Genomic DNA, 19,247 nt, shown 5'->3' with positions numbered 1-19,247 from the left:
CAGTTCACCGAGACACTAGGCGAATGAAATGTCGCTCTGTAAGAAATAAAAAATGGAAGAAAAGAAGAATCGACGGGTTACCTTATCAATAAAATGTTCATATCTGGCTCAAAAAAAGGAATGGTCGGAAGAAGTTCGTATGCGGAAATCTACTCCTTCTCCTTCCTCCGTCGACAGCATGCGAGTTGTATCACGTGACTGACGTTTGGCCTTGCTTACGTCATTCGTTGTCGAAGCTACAAAAGTGGTCAAGGCTGAGTGTCAAGGGAAAAAGCATCTAACATATAGATTCAAAACTTTCTTGAATGTAGCACTGAAAATGCAGTAATTTTTGCCTTGTGTGTGCTTGTTTTTTTTCTGAGATTTTCTGGAGAGGAGAAGGAGTTATTTCAATTTCAAGGGGCATCTTTGGACATTTGCATTAGTTTTGACTGTTCCAATCTCAAGGTCATGAAGAGACAAATGTTCAAACAAGAACCAGTTATTGCCAAGAGAAACAAAGCGACATCACATCCAAATTGTAGCAATGCTTTTCTTGCTGCTTTTTCCTTTTTGCTTGGGTCAACTGAGAGCCTGGCACAGGCAAACTGTACTTTTAATTTAATTTGAACTGAAGCACTGTATCTCATGGTCAAGGATTAAACAAGGTATATGGAACCATATTCATAATTGACTTTCATTATTTTCGGTGCAAATTACCAAAGAATGCTTAGGTTCAGGTTGAGCAGGGGCTTCTATTCTGAAAAGGACTGGAATGTTCTTGGGAAACTTTAAGGTAAACTCCTTCAGCCAACCACTATGGGTGTTGCATATGACCTCTAAATGTCTGTTGAGAAGAGTGGATTGCTTTGAAATATTCAATCTCTAATTTATTAACCATCCACCAAACGATTGAGACAGCTTCAACAACTAAAAATCTGAAACTAAAAACCTTTAATGATGGAGTTTAAATTTCAACATCTTTTTTACTCTTTTTTCCTCACACATTGCTTTCAAAATTACCAATCCTATCAGAATATAGGATACTTAGTAAACACAAAACCCTTTTTTATTGTTACCCCTCCTGGGAGGAGCAAAGATAGGGATTGCTGGTCGAAACCAATTCTTACACTACTCTTCTTTGTTACTTCCTGTCCCCTTTTGACTGTTGATAATTTGTACTTATTGTGTATTGTGTAAAGGTAGTAAGGAAAAAGAAACCTATCTTTCACTTGCACTCTCTAAGCAATTAAAATATAGACAACTGTTTATTTACAATCATAAATTATTAAATCATACATGCACAAAACCAAATTATGGTTTTTAGTCACGTAGGTTCCTGTTTCTCATAGCCAAGTTATTTACTCTGGTGTCCAATTTGAATCATGCCAAACTTTGACTTTTCCATCCGAAGATGCTGACAGAAGGTAATTTTCTGTAGGGTGATAAGACAAAGAGTAAACAACAGATTTATGAGCTTTATCCAGGGTGTGTACTATCTTGGCTTCAACCAGATCCCAAAAACAAATCCTGCCATCCTCTGAGCCACTAACAACTTGTGCATCACTGCTACTCAGGCAGCTGTCCACTTTATAGTCTTTGTTTATATGACCTGTAAACCTGAATACAACAATGATCCATTAGTACTACAATTCTCCCAAAATGATTTACATTAATCCAAAACTTTTTCTGGAACATTTCATCAGCATTACCTTTAAACTACCTCAAAATGATCATAACTACTCCTTTCTGGCTACAACACATTTTTATGTGTGTTTTATCAAAATACCATCCTTTGATGATGGCACTCTTAATTCTCACTAACCTGTCTAATTTACAATATACTAAAATTGTAAGGAGAAGTTACAAGTACATCAATTCTGAGAGCAAAGGATTGATTTTTAGAAGTTATATTAATTCAAAGCCTTTCTTCTCTCTAAATTGTTAACTCCCCTTTGGTACATTTTTAAATATAAGTTAAATTAATCATTTACAAGTCTTGCCTGAGCAGTTTGAATTTAAAACAAGAAGGGCAATGAGCCAACATTACTCTAGGTAAGAAACAGAGCAGTGATAGTTTTGATAGCAGTAAGGTAGTATTAATTTACCCTGTACACCATAACACCATTTTGCATATTCTTGATACAATTCTTAAGGTGCTAACAAGGAAAATTTGTTTAAAAATAAAGAGTTTCTTTAGTTGGTGATCATTTCTTTTATTCTCATGACCTTAATGTATGATTCAGAGGTGATACTATAGGGAGAAATTAGATGCTAGTCACTCTTAGGGGTTAAAGGATTAAAAGGAAAACTCACAGACAAAACTTCGGTTAGTCACCCAATGAAAACAGTTTCTCATAGCCAATAAGCATGAATGATTTAAAGATCTATTCTTTCCAAAGTATATTAAATTCAGAATTTTCTGCAGTTTGGCTAACTTGTATGTAGTGTACTTCCCCTGATGACTTTTCTGAGAGTAGAAATTCTAACTCACTCATTCAGTAACTCCCCAGTGTCTTTATCCATCAGACGAATGGTGTCATCTAATGTTGATGCCAGCACACACTGACCATCCCTTGTAAAATTCACACTGGTGACTGGCTGGCCAATACAATCTACTCGCAACTGACCCATACGGATATCATAGTTACGGACTTTGCCATCAACAGATCTTAAAAGGAAGAATTGTACATAACAAAAAGAGTATTTTTTAGAAGAAAAAATGGTTGTCATATCTATTTCTTTTTTCTCTCTCTAGACATTCTACCAAAAAAATGATATCAATACTGAGTTTTAAGTTCATAATAGTTATTGCACTAAGCAATGCATTTAGAAAAAAAATTCAAGACACTTTTCTAAAATTCCTAGTTGACTTTTTCATAAAAATAAGTTACATTCAAGAAATGATTTTTTGATAATATCAGCAATTGCACAGTTCTAGCAGCCCACAAATTACATATACTTGCTTACATGTTTTGAGTCAATGTGAGACTTTAACCCTCAGAAAGGCCAAATTTTCATGAAGAATTAGATTATATCATAGGACTAACTCTAAAATCCAAAATTAGGGAGGATGCACAGGAGATTTGACACAAACCTGTCTCCAGAGCTTTCCTTCCACATTCAAAGGTCTAGGCAGAAAGATGATAATTTACACAGCCTAGTTTTCTGTTAGGGCATATAATGATTTTTAGACCATAAATTTTTATCAAGTGCCATTCAGGGCTTTGCCAGCCTCCTTTTTCCCTTCATGTACAAGAAATTGGTCACCAAGAATGCGCTAGCATGAGATCCAAATGTTCTCTCCACAGGCACAGTGCTCATGCCCAAGGCAAGAGAGTTGACAGGGATACTGCTTCAACTACATGTAGTAACCTATAGCACTTGCAAAACCTACCCAGACAGAATTTCATGTTGAGACACACATAGGGAAGGCACACTGTCTTTGGCATCATCGAGAATCTGTACTGGCTCAGGACTGCGCGATTTACAATCCCAGCACCGTACACTGGCATCATATGAGCCAGATATTAATACTGTGCTGTCTGGTTGGTTAAACTTCACACAGTTCACTTTCTAGAAATAAAAACATCACTGTTAGCATAAACCTCACACCTCCCAGAAATGATCAAAATGTAAATTCTCCTTATAATTCCAATATAAAATCTCACAAACAGGTTATGAAAACAGGCAAGCTTATTAAGCTAAGTAACTAATGGATGTTACTTTGAGAAAGAACACATTCTCCTGTCCAATTTACAAGGAAGTGTACATTTAAGAGAGTCAATAAGAAGAATAACTTATGAGATCTAGGGAGATAACAGGTTAATTAGAAAACTGACAGTCACTAATTGACAAACTTCTCACATGTAGAGTTATCATAGACATCATTATCACCAGTAGACAAACAGTGTTGTATCATCATCACAATCTGTGATGGTGAATGATTGCATGATAAATAAAAATAAAAAAGCCTCTGGTCTCCATATGGCTACAATCAGACAGCATTTTGCATGATTACACATAATAACAGTTATCATATCCTTTGATCATTTTTTGCAATGAAAAGCTTGTCTTGTGTTCAAAGTATTACATCAAAATTATTTTTCTGTTTTCAAAATACACAATCAAGAGCCATTGTCCCGAAGGCGATCCATTGCATTGTTTTTGCCACTATTTTTTTTTTATCCAAGAACTGTATGCACAATGGAGTATAGGGCTGCGTGGAAATCTTGCCGTGATTTTTTATTAGTATGAGACAAGGGAAACAAAAATTGAGACAAAGGGTGAAATGGAACCGAACGAATAATTTCTGTCACCTACACTGGTGTGTCCTCTAAAGCGGCGTATAATTTGTCCAGTTGCCACATCCCATAGTATAACAGTTTTATCAGCTCCACAGCTCGCCACCCGACCATTATCACTGGATCCTACAGCATCAAGTACTTCATATCCATGTCCACTGTACGTCTTTAGGAGACCTCCCCTGTGAGGGTTCCACAGTTTTAAAAGTTTATCGCTGCCACATGTCAGGCAGTAGTTACCGTCGTAATTGAATCTGACGGCTCGTACGGCTCCCTGGTGGCCCACTAAGTTTCTAGTTTCTTTGCATGGAAGAGGTAAATCCATCTCGTTACCATTTACTTGGTTTTATAAGTCATATTTGCAGCGGATTTGACGCTACTGAAGTGTTCACTCATCCGCCATGTTGCTCTCCTTAGTAACCATTCCTGGCGTTAGTTTCGGTCCTAGATTCCTATCGGCCATACTCGGTTTCGGTTCCAGGTCCCATGACTTACACTAGTGCAGCGCGTAAACTTCCACAAGCAGTTATCGCCCTGCAAGTTACTTACCCAATCGCTCATCTTTTAATTCCCTATCGTAAGCCCGTTGATCATTCATTTGATGTACGGCAGCAGGGTGTAATTTTCTTACTTTATTCAGGTTTCTGGTGGTGAGTGTGAAGCAACACTTATCTGACGTTTTACAGTTTCACGCCGAAACACAGCAGGCATAAAGAGACATACATCCTCTCAGCGAGGGAGACTAAATGACTATTAAAGATACAGACAATGTATTTGGAAGTCGGGTCGAGTAATCTTTTTACTATTTAGTTATTTTGTTTGTATATAGAACTATATGTTCTTTGTTTTTCGGATAGAGTATTGTTATTAGAATTACTTTACATTTTGAGCTCCAAAAGGTCTATCTCAATCGGGATGAAATCGATTTTGAAGTTTTGAAACCTCGTAGCTAAAATGGACGGGAACTTTGCAGCTGAATAAAAAGTATTGCGCCTTAGTTGGCCACTTTTTGTTTCAATAATATTTTGACGCCATCTGTGATCTTTTGTTGAACACACTCAAGGCAACATGTAATCTATTTGAATAAAGGGGGAAAGTTTCTGGAGAAACTGTGGTGCATTGTGCAGCGTCGGTGGGAGAGTATAACAGTGTAATGTAGTGTTATCAACTGAGTTTATAACGTAAATTGGCCTCCGTAAGGGGTTTAAAAGCTGACGTTTCAAGCGTTAGCCCTTCGTCAGAGCGAATGGCAAACGCTCGAAACGTCAGCTTTTAACTAAACTGTTTACTATGGCCAATTTACGTTATCAACTCAGTGTATTTATACTAAATTACCCTGTCATAGAATCTATTAGTTGCATTCACCCTAGTGGGGGGCTCATTAGGAATTAAGTAGGACTTGCACGTGTGCTATGTTGTGACATCTATTTCCTCCAGATAGGGTAGTTGCTACTCTAACAGTTTTTAGATTAAGCAAACTCTGAAAGGTTTTTCAGCTGGTCATGTGGTTTAGACACAGTTTAGGGCGTCTGACAGACAGATTTATTGCTCGCATTTCCATCGATGATCTTAAATTGCTCAGTATTAACCGTGCCATCAGAGTGAAAACTTTTCGGTTTACCACGCGATCCACGGAGGACTAGCTTGAGGATGCCGGATGGAAGGTGTCAGCAGGTGAATCAGTGCCACGGGTTGAGCGTGAAACCCCTCTCCGGTGACCATTACCACAAAAAAGGTCCCTTATTTCATTCTAACAAGATGTGTTTTGTCTTAAAAATAAAACAATGGAACAAAAATAGATTTAGCACCGTAACAAATACGCCCTTACTTTATCTCTCTTTCTAGAAACATCTACTTAAGACAGGAATAGAAAATATAATGGGCAGGTGTCAAAAGACCTTTCATAATCCTGACAAATGTTATTTATTTTTAATAGGGGTTTTTATCGACGAGGGTGAGTGGATTAGCCTGCCAGAACAAATTGATTTTTCACTTTGAAACATCTCTGATATATCATCGGATAACTGACGATCTTTGTCGAATGAAAAACAGATCTTCAGCTAGAGCTATGTATTCACCAACGGCCTGTTATTTCAATTTTGATGTAATTAAAAACTTTGTGATGCAATCACAGAAAAGTATTCAAATTAAGAATTCAGTCGTGAGTCAAGATGACCTCAAGTATTGGCGATTTTTCACCTTAGCCCGACGAACATTATTCCAAGACATACCATTCAACCTTAACATCATATGAAACTTCGCGACATAGCCGGCGAGGAAGGTAAGTTCTCTATTTTTATTATTTAAGTTCATTTTTTGTCGTAGAGTCTCATTCAGCTTTGAACTTGAGCTTGTAAACAAAGCAAACAATGACATCACTATAAAATTTTCCAAAAAAAAAAACTAATACATAAAGCTATTTTAGTGAGATTCGCAGTAAGGGGCTTGATCACCTGGGCATTCAGGAACTCGTCTGCGTTCAAGGCCCTTTAGTAGGGTTACATGAGAAACAGACCATATTGTTATAGCAAAGTTGTTAATATTTCGGTTTTCAAAATGATAGCAAGAGTTAGTTCTATTATTGAACACTCTGTAGAATCATTTACAAGGAATCAAATAAAAGTTTTCATTTCATTCGTTCGCGGGAGGACCTCTGATGTATCTCACCTCTTAATGGTTTTTTTTTCTTTTTCAATTTTTATGGTTTGATTTCTCTTTCGTTTTCGCATTTCTTACACTTGATTCGCCTCAACTTTTTTCTGTCAGTTTATCACGAAGGAGGATGTGGAGTCGAAGGGTGGAAAAAATTATAATAATAGATCGCTGTTTGCATTTATTTATTAACTCGATTCAAATGTCACCATTTTGAAACAAATGCAACAGTAAAATATCTGATTCGATTTTATCTTGCTGTAGCTCATTAAATGGTTACGTAGATCTTATCAGTGTAATTAGACGTAAAGAGTTAGCGACATAAAAGAAAAAAAATCTTACCTGTTTCCAGAGGCAAAGGAATACGCAGGTTTAGCCTAAACTATGTTCGAGAACTTTTGCCACCTAAAGGAAACTTCCCATTCCACGTACGTGCGGTGGAGTTCCTTTACACTGTTTTGGTTTCAGTTAGTGTTTTAGAGTTAAGTAAAAGATTTGGAGACAGGTAGCTCGAAGGATCACCACAAAACGTGTAATAACTTTTAATCTTCTTTATTGTCCTTGATACTTGACTAAGACTTTGATTCCATTCATAATTTTTATAACTTGATTGTTCGATCTAGGGATATTCCAAAGACCGTTACTTCGAACTGAATAGAAACGTGATCTTTTGTGATACAGAACCCAGAAACGACACCATAAATTAGCGTAATCAAAGAAATCAAATCTTACCTCTGCGGGGGATCGTAACTCGCAGACTCATTAGTTCTCAGCTTAAGTTAGTCTAAGTTCTTAGTTCAGGAAGTTAGCGCACTATCTTCTTCTGAGAGTTTCCGATGATAGTAAAAACTGATTGACAAGAGGATACCAAAGTTTCGAGGGCCTTACCACACGTATATTAATATATGTCTTTGCTTACAATTCCAAGAGTATGAAAAACGTTCGATCCTTCGCTAGTCAAGAAAAAAGTTATATGAGACCTTCTTTAACGTATGTATTTTCCCTTGCCTTAAGGAAAGGTCAAGTACTTTGGAGGTGAATCGACTGACCGATCAAAAAAGCTTCAACACAGTTGTTTAACTCTCAAATTTAAGCCCAATTTTTTTTCAGTCATTTGCAACCTGTTACCATCTTCTCAAACAAATTTTTATCTACCATTAATTCATTTAGATTTGGTATTTGTGGCTTCTTTCACGTCCGAGATAATGTTTTCTCGTCGTAAGATGCGAATCAGAATGTCAAGAAGTGGTGCTTGCTCATACTAAGATTATACTATCACATATTAGCTAACAATTATATTTTGTGATCCTCTCTTTAAAGGTTGTTTCTGAGAAAGTAACATGAGGTCTACTCTTTTTCTGGCGACTATTTTACTAGGTAAACACTGAGTTCACTGCTTTGTTTTGATGAACGCTATATATTTATCAGGTCTGAATGCTCGCAGCCATTTGGAGGAAATCCTAAATAGAGACCAGCGGTGTTGAAGACACATCTGTTGTTTCGTTTGAATTGTTTTGGACTAACTTTTTCTTTTTTGTGAATTCAGTGACTGTATCGGATATCACTGCTAAAAGCGTTAAACATCCAAAACATCACAAGTCAGAGAGGAAGCAGCACCATGACCAAAGCCATCAACGACAAGCTGTGGTTCCACCTGCGCAACCGACTGCAGCTGGAGCACCAACCACTGTAGCACCAACCACTGTGCCTGCTGCTGGAGCATCAACTCCCGTAGCTCCAGGACCAGCCCCTGCTGCAGGAGTAAAGACCACCGTAGCACCTCCTGGTAGTACACCAGCAGCCGCTGGTGCAGTAGGAACAACTAAGGTACCAGCAACTACAAGTGCGACACCTGCGGCTGCCGGAGCAGCAGCAGCTCCCACTGCAAAACCGGCAACTACTAGTGTCGCACCCGCAGCTGGTGCAGCAGTAGCAACAACTGTGGCACCAGGGGAATCCACAGCGAAGCCCACAGCTGCCACCGGTGCACCTGCCGCTGCAGCAACCACTGTGCCACCTGCTGCATCAACCGCAAAACCTGTAACTGCCACCGTTCCTGGCCCTGTAACAGCCACCGTGGCACCGGGTGCATCAACTGCGAAGCCTGAAACTACACCCGTGGCTGCACCAGGAAAAGCTCCAATTGTGGCAACACCTACCCCAGCGGCTCCCGCAGCAGGTAGTGCACCTACAACTGGACCAGCATCATTGCCACCCGCTGCCGCTGGAGCCAAGCCTGCGCCTGGAGCGCCAGTTACAGCTAAGCCTGTCACCGCCGTTCCAACCGGTAAGTTTATATTGCTATTTTTGTTGTTGTTATCGTTGTCTCTTCTATGGTAGATTAACCGATGATACTTTTATCAATGACAACTACAGGTCCACTAAAATTCGCACCAAGCGCCTTTCCCGCCAAAGATAAAGAAACGAAGACAGAAGGAGAGTCGTCCTCAAAGGCACATTTCAGGAAGGAAGATAAAATCGAGGAAAGGAATGACAAATCTCAGGAAGAAGGTAAAGAGTCCGACAGTGAAAGCAAACATAAAACGGAGAAGGAGGCAGAGGACAAATCCGAAAAGGCAATCGGGGATAAGTCTAAAAATAAAGTTAAAGACGAGTCTGTGAAGAAACTGAAGGATAAGTCTGAGAATAAAAAGCATCATCGTTTTCACCGTCATCAGGATTAACAGATGAATTCTATTTGGCACTGCTGGACTGGACTTTGGAAAGAAAAAACAAAGACATTGAGTAAACGCATATAACTAGCGCTTTTCGGCGTTTAGCGCAAATTTTACCTATTTTGTTGGCATATTGAAAATGTTGACAGCTCAGGGGCGTAATAAAATCTAGAAAAGAGCGAATAAGAAACATTTAAAAGGCGAATACGTATATATTATTATCTGAACACACAGACTTACAGAAGGTAAGCTATAGGTCTACCGTAAAACTGCTGTTTGCAGCACGGTTATTACAAATTAATTTATTTTGCATAACTTGTCGTATGTTAATAAAAAGTATTTTCATGATGAAAAAAACAAGACTGGTCTAGCAAATAACTTACTACCCATGAAAATAACTGCCTACGATTTCAAAATCCGGGGGTCACGCAGAGAGGCACGAGTGCTCTGATAGGACTTGGATTTTTCAATGTCCTAAACATTTGACGAATGAATACTGATTTGGTCCAAGAATGCTCCATTTCGTAAAACTGTCACTTACTCGATCCTATCAACATAAAGGGACGCTTGTGTGGAAGTAGCATACAGCGTCGCTCATCAGTGAGCTTTCTGAAGCCCAGTGGTAGAGCATCGAGATGGAACCAGATCCCGAAGATTTGAGGCTCAAAACGTTGGAGGAAACCATATTTATCATTATCCTGTGCTGGTCACAAATGAATATCGTCTTAATATAACTTATATGACCTCTTTTCAATAACATATAACATAAAAACATATAAACATAAAACATAACAACTTTATTTAAGTGTCGATGTCTTTAACTTAAAAAGCTAATTGGAGACACTAAAACAATAGGAGAAAGATTATAAAATGAGCTAATAGATGATATCATCAGGTAAATTCATAATTCACGAAATCTAAAATTTATAAAAAGTCAAAAGTTTAAAATTACGGAGTTATCCCCACAAAAATGTACAGAAAAATGCTAAAAAACTTTCTAAACATTCTCAAGAGCTACAAATAAGACAGGAGCCACAATTGTCACTTTTAAGATCTACAAGGTTAATATGCCGTATGTTGGACTCAAAGGATTGTAAGGTAGGTTTGTCCTTGATTTTTCTGTCCAGTCTAGACCATATATATATGGTCCAAAGTACCATAAAGAATGTTTCCCGTAATGTACACTATTAAATCTGGGTAAATGAAAATCCATATTTCTTACTTGATATTTAGATGACTTAATACTAAAAATGTCAACGACATTACTAGGTACCAAACCATATTTAGCTTTATACATTAAGGTAGCAAGATCTTGTAAATGCCTATTTTGTAGGCTAGGTAGATTGGCACGGTTAAGAAGATCAGTGTACTCTACTGAATGTGTGTTATACACAATCCTAAGGGCCGTTTCTGTACTCTTTCAACAGTTTCTGGCGTCGGGGGCTTTACAGAAATGCCATATAAGGTAACAATATGTTAAATATGGCAATATTGAGGATTTATATAAAAGCAATTTTTGCTTCCGTAGGGATCAGATTTCTTAATCTAGAGAGGGCGCTCACTCTCTGGCTAGCTTTTTTACACAGTTCACGAAGGTATTTGCTAAATACAAGGTGTTCGTCGATGTTGACTCCGAGAAGGCTAATGTCCCCAGTACTTTCAATGACATGCACATTGATTGTTAATGAAGCTTGAAGATTGCAAGTCCTACAACGGACCTGTAATCACTCAAAGGGTGTTTACAACCACGCTGGGCTATAAAAGAGCAGAAGTGACCCTTACAACGAGACTGCTGTATTGTTATTGTATTGAAAAAGTGCGGGAACGTAAATAATCTTTCTTCAACGATAAGAATTCGATACCGTAGTAAATCTATAAGGCTTCTTGATAACTGTATGGTGATGGAAACAGTTGATCGATGCCTTTTGCATGTTTGGAATCTCAGCCATCAGCGACAAACTCTAACCTCTGTTCAACTGGTTATGCAACGGATATCACAATAATAATGCCCGGAAACTAGTAAATAAGGTCAAGTTACTACATGTAACCTGCTCTTAGATCTTGTCAAAATTTCATCTAATAACAACTTACAGTTTGGAATAAAAACATCCGTTATCCATTCTCGATTAGAAGCGTTAACATCCCGTACATTTACCCTTATACCTGCCACTGAATACTTCACTAAAAATACCTAAGACAGAACATGAAGTTCGAACAGTCAAGCGGTACGATGCAAGACTGAAATACTTCCTTGTACGTTGTACGAAAGAGACAGGATCTATTTTCCCCCGAAAACGGGAACAGACATAATGTGTCTGTTCAGTTATAGATCACATATTTAATTGTCTGACAAGCAATCTGAATGCAGGATAAAACCTGTCATTTCTTCAATGTGCGCACGTGAGTCAAGTTATAGCAACTTCAGCAAGGATACGCATTGCAAAACCAAGGAATGAACAGCATATTGCTGTCACCTTTCCGCAGGCTTCATTTATACTTGCAGCTCAGCTTACGGTGCAAACGAATATCAAATCTCAGGTTACGAGAAAATGCCCTCGTATTTCCCTCGTGAGCTTCAGACAGCCAAGGATAATAATCCGCCTCTTGTAAGGGTTTGCGCAGAGAAAATGCACAGTGGATATTCAAGAAATGAACTTCAGGGGCATGTAGCACATTTGGAGTTTCCTTTTCAGGAGTTCCTTTAAAAGAGCTCGGGTGGCCCTTGCGGTTGTACACTCACTGCAAACCCCAGCCACTTTGGAATTGTTAGTGTTACTCATTACACATTCTTTGGTAGTGTGCACTCGCGATTTTTACGTTTTTACTTACTTTTACGTCTATTACAGTGCTAGGGGCAGGATGTAAAGACTTCTACCACTCCAAACTTCAGAGTTCTAAGATGAAAACATTGTCCCAAGAGGAAATTCCTATTGATATGACATCGCAACAGTTTCAAACCACGAGGTTTTCTTGTGTTCGGATTGTCTTTTGACAGAACTGGTCACTTCGGGTCACCAGTCAAACTGCCCCCAAGGACAAGAATTCTGATCAGGACTTGTTCTTTTGACTGTCGACTGAGAGGGGAATAAGTTTATTTTGACGGAAAAGACTTGGTTGCGCGCAAACAAAGAACTTATTAACACCAGCCTCATCGAATGACAAAATTTAGCAACGGGAGCTAAGGTAAAGGCCTTGAGAGTCAAATTGCTTTGTCCTTTTTATCATAATTAGTCCATTAAGTGAACAACATGTACCTTTTAAAAGACTAGCTACCGTTTAGTTTCTTTGTTCGAATGTTTCAGATGTTTTTATTTCTTTTGTTTTCATTTAATTGTTTTGTTTTCTTTTCATAGCTGTGCTAAAGTTGGCCCAAACAAACATGGTTTACTTGTGTTTCTTTTGTATCATTTTGTCTTCGTTTCTTGTCTTAATAGGTGAGCCGTACATTTAAAGAATGTATTGACTGTGTTTAAATATTGATTTCTGTGCGGTTAAAATATAAATTGACAAATTGCTAGTTATGACAAGACACACTCGAATTATTGGTAGTGACCGCCAGGAAACGACTCCTAATCTTCTGATATGATGGTTTGAAAATTACAATACAGAACAAATTGTAAAATTGATGCAAAATTAGGGGTGAACGTAACCACTGCTTTCGAAAATTCAACAGTGAAAAGACGCAGAGATGGAAAATAATGATTGAGGTTTTAACCAGCGACTCGAACCCTTATGTCAAAATTTAGAGTATTTCAGTTCTTCTTTTGATGAGGGTTATATCCGCAGCGATGAATTCAGATGCCGCGGAGATGCTATAAAACTATAACAGGTAGCTTTGTTTTCAACGATTCGTACGTGTATCAAGTATAACCACAGTAATTAAACTATCGGCTTTGGTTAGTGGGCAGTAAATAAATAGGCAGCAACAAATCTTGTAGCAGTAAACAAGAGATATTTTTCTCTTCTACTCCTTTTATATACATGTTAGGGTTAAGATACTGTATGTGAATTAAACTTTCACGGGGTGACCCTCTCTTATTGAGTGAACAGTGATAAAGCTTAAGAGAGGGAGCTTATTCTTAAATCGTCAAACGGAGGCGGCGGAGAAGTTTGAGACATGGGGAGACTCTCCGTTGCGTATCAAGCGAAGCACATACAAGTATTCAGTTATCTAAATAGTCGTGAGGTGAGCAAGCTAAGTCGTGTGGTTTCTAAACCGAGTAGGTTGGAGAGCAAGATATGACAATGATATATATGATAGATATGTCCCCCATCTACCGACTTAAAACACAAGAAACTTTGTAGCGGTGGACCATTATGTTACAAAAAGAAATGGTGGTTTTAGATAGGTTTAAATGAATATTTTCATTATTAAAGTTGTACTGATTTATTATTTCTTTTCAGACTGCCATGCACTACCGAGAGGTAAGTCAAAAATTGACCGCAAAGAAAACGAAAAATACGAAGCAATGTTCTCAGTTTGTAAACCTAATTGTTAATCATTGCTATAAAAGTACATGTTCCACGTTATGGCTTTCAATTATTTGGAAAGAAGTGACATCACATGCACGCTGGAACGCCCCCACCCCCTCAGTCAGACCCTTGAACCGATTAAGGCCGAGTAGTTGTCGCCTCTAAAGTGATATTCTTTTTCCTATCGTAGATTGTCACGACAGATTTCAAAACTGTGAAACGTGGAAGAGGTCTGGTTTTTGCAGCTTCAGGTCACATGCATTCTACTTGAGGAATGGTTGTGCAAAGACCTGTGGCTTCTGTAAAAGTAAGCTGTGTCCTTTACCTGAAATAAAAAGTATTGTGCGCGTGTCTCCACAAAGGCTTTTATATGCTCTGAAGATTAAGTTATTGTTTCTTTAATAATTGTGGGTCATGGCCCCTCGAATAGCGTTACTTAAGTCGGCTGGTCACACTCACAGGGTAGTTTAGTGTTAAAAAAGGTAAAAGTTAGATGTTTCGAGCGTCAGCCCTTCGTCAGAGTGATTGGAGGAATTGTGGGTTGTGTGTGGGTTGAAATGCAGAAAATGGAGCTACGCTATCGGTGAATACGATGACGAGAAAACAAGAATACGATTTCCTAGCGTAGCTCCTTGGTAAGTTTCTTCAGGCTTGGTATGGTCCGCGTTGTGAGATCTGTGGATTGAAAAATTCTAAGGCAAGAAGTCAAAGGGATTACCTGTTATACTCTCCCACTGACGCAGAACCACAGTTTCTTTAGAAACTTACCCCCTTTACGGCATTGGTCACTCGGTACACTCACGCTTGATTTGACCTTGCTTATCATGTAATCATAAAAGAGGCAAGAAGTCCTGCTGGAAGCGAACACATTTTATTTGTCTCATATTATTCTATTCTTAAGGATGCCTAATTCGTTTTTGTTTCCTAGGTAACACTCTACTGAATCCAAATTTGCATGCTGTTCAAGATGCTCTTCGTGTCGTACACAAAGGCTCACAAAAACAGCATAACGGAGCTGTTGTAACAGTCCCTAAAGTGAATCCAGGAAATTTGGTGGGAGTCCTTCACCATCATAAACTTCCTACCACGCCACAGCTCCCCCAACATCACAACACTCTTAATGAGCCACAACAAGAAAAGCCCGGTAAGTGAGAGGAAGGAATCTTTTGGGGAAAGTCTTGTAGGTTGGTTGGGATAAGGTGACGCTGATTTGTCGGAGTTGTGAAATATCTTACCAAATTTTCACAGCCTATTATAAATCCTATTGGTTAGAATTTTAAATCGACCCGCTCGTGACATCGGTTGCACTTTTTACTTCTAGTATAGTTAGCGTACTGCTTGAGTTTGTTTTGAACTGAAGTCTTCGCAGCTTTTTATCGCTAAAGAACTGACTTAATGGAAACCATCGACGCTAACTTTGCTTGGCTGTTACAGACGTTAGATTACTTAAGCTATCTCAGTTAAACAATCATATTTTTAAGGGACGTTCCAGCTTTTATTCAGAAATCAAAGAATTTTTTCGCGCCAAGTTCCTTCTGTTGATGCGTATTTTGTTAGCAAGAAAGAGGAAATCAATCAGCGATGCTGTAGTTGAGAGAATTTTGGTGCCAGAAAATTAGTTTAAAAACTTTTCAGTCTGATGAGAAAAGGGAGGCGAGTCTGGATCCCGGGCCCTCCCTGAAGATTCTCTCCTGGATCAGTGAGAGAACGCTGACAAAATAACTACTGTCACTCCGCTTTCCCATTGGTAATGATTCATTAGTTTTTATTTTCATTGCCTGCTCTTCAAAGAATGCAGGGACAGATTTGTGCCTCAGACGTGTCAGAAATGGAAGGATGCTGATATTTGCATGGACGATCGCTACAGGCAATACTTGACTTACGGCTGTTCTATGACATGTCGCTTCTGCAGTAAGTGCCTCAATCATATCAAAACATTAAGTAGTAGAAACAGTAGTATTTTGTTAGTTTGTCAAGGCCAAGAGTGAAAAATTATGCAGGATTCCCATGCACAAATTTAAAAGGATACTCATATTTATATCTTCTGCGTTGAATCATCTGAATCGGACAAAGAAACTGAATCCACATAAAGCTTTTATTCCAAAGGTAATTAATCACTCAAAATTTGTTTAAGTCATACTCAAGCCATCAGGTCTCCTTAGAAGAACGCATCCAACCAGAGGTAAAATTTTGAGACATAAGATCGATTTATCCTATTGAGATCCTTGGAAGATCTGTGAAAACTGGAGTAGTTTCAGTAAAAATACAAAAATGGACGCAGTTCGACGTTTCATTACTGTTTCAATCATAATTAGTCTTCTTCAAAGGTATTACATGATAGAGTAGGGTATACATGATAAACGACGATTAGTAACAAGTCCTTCATTCCGTCATTAAACCATACCGTGGATGATTTTGATTGTGATCGAGACCAGGAGACGACTGATGATGCACCAAAGAGAAATTTATGTTGATATAACTACTGCAAGGATCAAATATATATTCTGTAAGGTGAACGAGTTATTTTCAACCGAAGATATTCGGGATTTTGACCAGAGAGTCTACAAGTGCCCAGGAAGAAGTGACACTTTTCGTTACTTTATAGAGATTCTGTCTTTATTGGTGGAAAGGTTAAAGTGAGGCTGACGTTTATAAAGATCATTAAATGGCTCATTTTCAGCCATCGCACTAACTGATTAGTACTGGATTAGCAAATGCATCAGTGCCATTTAGTTACAATGTTCTGAACCGTGGCATGAAATACCTTTTCTGTCAGATTGCCGCGATACTTACAGGGAAAACCCCTATTGCAACGAATGGAAAACCAGAGGATTCTGCGAAACCTACAAAGAGCAGTTGGAAACATATTGTCCCAAGACATGTGGCTTTTGTATCAGTAAGTAAAAATTTGCATCAGGTTGAATGCGGGAGTTGTCACAAATATTTCTTTTTTGCCTTGTAAAAATTATAAATACGGCGGAATTTTTTAAAGGAAAAATCAGTCAAAATTTTGAAGACAAGCAAAACTTTGGTAAACAGTTTTCAGTTCTGGTTCCTGATATGTTAGTTAGAAGTGATAAAGACCTTTGTTTTTATTCAACTTGTCAAATAGGTGAAACCTCTGACAGCTTTCATATTTATATTCTTTAACGACTTAAATAGACAACAAACTGTTTCATTTCTCATTAAGACGCAGAATACGTGGAGACTTCAACAACGCCTTCCCAGAATGCAACTACACCTTCCCAGAATTCCACAACCAATCCAAACAGTACAGCAGCTAGTAAGGCTAGTGACGCAGTACAGCCGACAAAAAAATTCTCCGGTACTCAGCCAACTCAATTTGCTGAGACAGGAAACATAAATTCCAAGAGAGATTTACCTATGGTCCCGGAGAGGAACTCGCCATTGTGGTCAGTGAACGCAGACACACGGATCTCCCTACCGCAGCCTCAACAGTATGACGACATGGAAGGAGGTGAGCGCATTAACGGAGAACCAATGTCAAATACCGAATCCACGTTATGATGGCTGGAATAGGGTAGAATGAGACCCAGCCTCTCTCTCTTTTCCTTTATGCCAAAAGCTTCAGTTTAAGAAAATTCTGTCTTTTACCATTCTTCAAGAGACAAGTCATTGCTTAGCACCCGGGGGGAGAAGAATTTTGGGGGGATCATATGGTTTTCAGGGGCAACGGAGTGGGCATCAGTCGTCGCCAACAGAGTATAAAGTAAGGGGAGGGGGGGGGGGCATAGAATATTGACTGCCAGTTTACTACAAATCAGAGTGGGAGTCACAAGAATATTAAGGAACCTTATTGGGGGATCAGGTTAATTTTATCAGGACACGACAAAAATCCTCCAGACTAAAACCCTTCCCCCAGATACAGCGTTTGGAAAAGGAGAGCTATACCTCAACGACAATCAATTCAGCACCCGACACAGGTATCAATGACAGGAGTGTTGTTATACTGATGTCATGTTGTTTATAAGGTACGGGATTATTAAAAACCCATTTCCTTGTTTTAGCATTTCTACTGGGTTGTCCTTAACCTTACTCTTGGTTACAGTGTAATAGCTTTTTGTCTTAAAACAAAACTTAATCGACCTGGAAATGTAAAGAAGATAACACGCACTATGTTGACCATGAAAACAACTTTTAAAAGCTGTTAAAAAAACGGAGGGGAAGAAAATTACATGTTACACAATCATCGGGTGGGTACACACTTCTAGACCCCAGGTTAATACAGAAATTGAAATTGTAGCCTATTTTTCAGTGTCCTCTTGCCGTTTAAATTAACGAAGCTTACTTGACGATCAGATCGAACAAAATCACGGGAGATTACATCTGCACTATTTAGTACAATCGTATACTGACTAGAACCTTTCATTTAAGGTGCTGTAAAGCGTCCTCTTGAGGACGGTACGTACTTCACTCCTGCTAAGACCAATGACAAGTTTGAATACTACACCGAGCACTATTCCCCAGACCCCTATGTGGCGGCTGCGCAGAGAGAGGAATGGATGAGCTCCAACGGTGTTTCCCCATCACCATCTCTTAGCCGGAAATCAAAGAAACCGGAAGTAAAAGAAGAAAAGGAAGTCATTAAGGTTCTGAAGAAATCTAACATAAAGGATAAGAAACGTGTGACACACAACAACCCGAAACATTGATGGAAACTATGTTCCCTTTGATTTACTAACTCTGTAGAATCTTAAAAGCCAGGTATTTAACACTGTAATGAGTTGATAGTGAAGTAACATACGATGATACGCTTTTGTGGAGGAAAGATAGCTCTTTTGGAAGAAACTCGATTTCTGCTAACACTTTGTAGTTACTGATCAACTGTATGGCTGCTGTGCAAGCAAATATGGTGTAATCTGTTGATTGGATGAAAGATGCATTGATCAAAATTCTTGTTTATAAGCTGAAGACCTTGCAATAAATGGACACCTTCCAAAATTTATGTGACGGTTGGCCTGTCGCTGTGACATAAGTCTTATGAAGATACTTTTCTCCACGTTCAAGTTTGAAAAATGTCATCTCATCAAAAATTACTCAGAATTAAAAAAAAATGATAAACCGATCAAACGTTTTGGCTCACTGCTGTACCGTCTAGCTGTTTCCCCTCCCCCCCCCCCCCCCGACATACTCGCTCCCGTTG

The 19,247-nt window shown here is 38.7% G+C and overlaps 3 protein-coding genes and 1 pseudogene across 4 annotated transcripts; 2 read left to right on the top strand and 2 right to left on the bottom strand.

Annotated features, from left to right (window-relative positions):
• The window catches only part of LOC136280580 (NLR family CARD domain-containing protein 3-like), a 10,263-nt pseudogene extending 10,073 nt beyond the window's left edge, over positions 1 to 190 (bottom strand).
• Positions 191 to 916: 726 nt separating this feature from the next.
• LOC131795665 (WD repeat domain-containing protein 83) lies at positions 917 to 4,687 on the bottom strand. The gene is made up of 4 exons (XM_059113257.2): positions 4,303 to 4,687; positions 3,377 to 3,555; positions 2,474 to 2,650; positions 917 to 1,599 (listed from the first exon to the last, which is right to left on the bottom strand). Exons 1-4 carry the CDS (start codon positions 4,606 to 4,608, stop codon positions 1,341 to 1,343), a joined length of 921 nt encoding a protein of 306 aa, XP_058969240.2. The 5' UTR covers positions 4,609 to 4,687; the 3' UTR covers positions 917 to 1,340.
• A 1,834-nt stretch (positions 4,688 to 6,521) lies between these two features.
• Positions 6,522 to 9,926, top strand: LOC131795710 (transcriptional regulatory protein AlgP-like). The gene is made up of 4 exons (XM_066165882.1): positions 6,522 to 6,564; positions 8,256 to 8,312; positions 8,482 to 9,222; positions 9,312 to 9,926. The coding sequence occupies exons 2-4, from the start codon at positions 8,276 to 8,278 to the stop codon at positions 9,617 to 9,619; spliced, it is 1,086 nt and encodes a 361-aa protein (XP_066021979.1). The 5' UTR covers positions 6,522 to 6,564; positions 8,256 to 8,275; the 3' UTR covers positions 9,620 to 9,926.
• A 2,726-nt stretch (positions 9,927 to 12,652) lies between these two features.
• LOC131795687 (uncharacterized) lies at positions 12,653 to 19,134 on the top strand. 2 transcript variants are annotated; one of them, XM_059113285.2, is made up of 9 exons: positions 12,653 to 12,793; positions 12,964 to 13,044; positions 14,015 to 14,035; positions 14,274 to 14,390; positions 15,012 to 15,227; positions 15,875 to 15,994; positions 16,860 to 16,979; positions 17,274 to 17,561; positions 18,479 to 19,133. In XM_059113285.2, exons 2-9 carry the CDS (start codon positions 12,990 to 12,992, stop codon positions 18,754 to 18,756), a joined length of 1,215 nt encoding a protein of 404 aa, XP_058969268.2. In that variant the 5' UTR covers positions 12,653 to 12,793; positions 12,964 to 12,989; the 3' UTR covers positions 18,757 to 19,133. The 2 variants fall into 2 exon arrangements, with proteins under 2 accessions (XP_058969268.2, XP_066021879.1); XM_066165782.1 differs by lacking the exons at positions 12,653 to 12,793; positions 12,964 to 13,044 and adding an exon at positions 13,363 to 13,439 and having other exon boundaries at positions 18,479 to 19,134.
• Positions 19,135 to 19,247: the final 113 nt, after the last annotated feature.

Source organism: Pocillopora verrucosa, chromosome 4, assembly GCF_036669915.1.
Source record: "Pocillopora verrucosa isolate sample1 chromosome 4, ASM3666991v2, whole genome shotgun sequence".
In the NCBI taxonomy this organism is placed as follows: Eukaryota; Metazoa; Cnidaria; class Anthozoa; order Scleractinia; family Pocilloporidae; genus Pocillopora; species Pocillopora verrucosa.
Note: the sequence above shows the minus strand (reverse complement) of the source record. Positions and strands in the feature narration are given on the sequence as shown.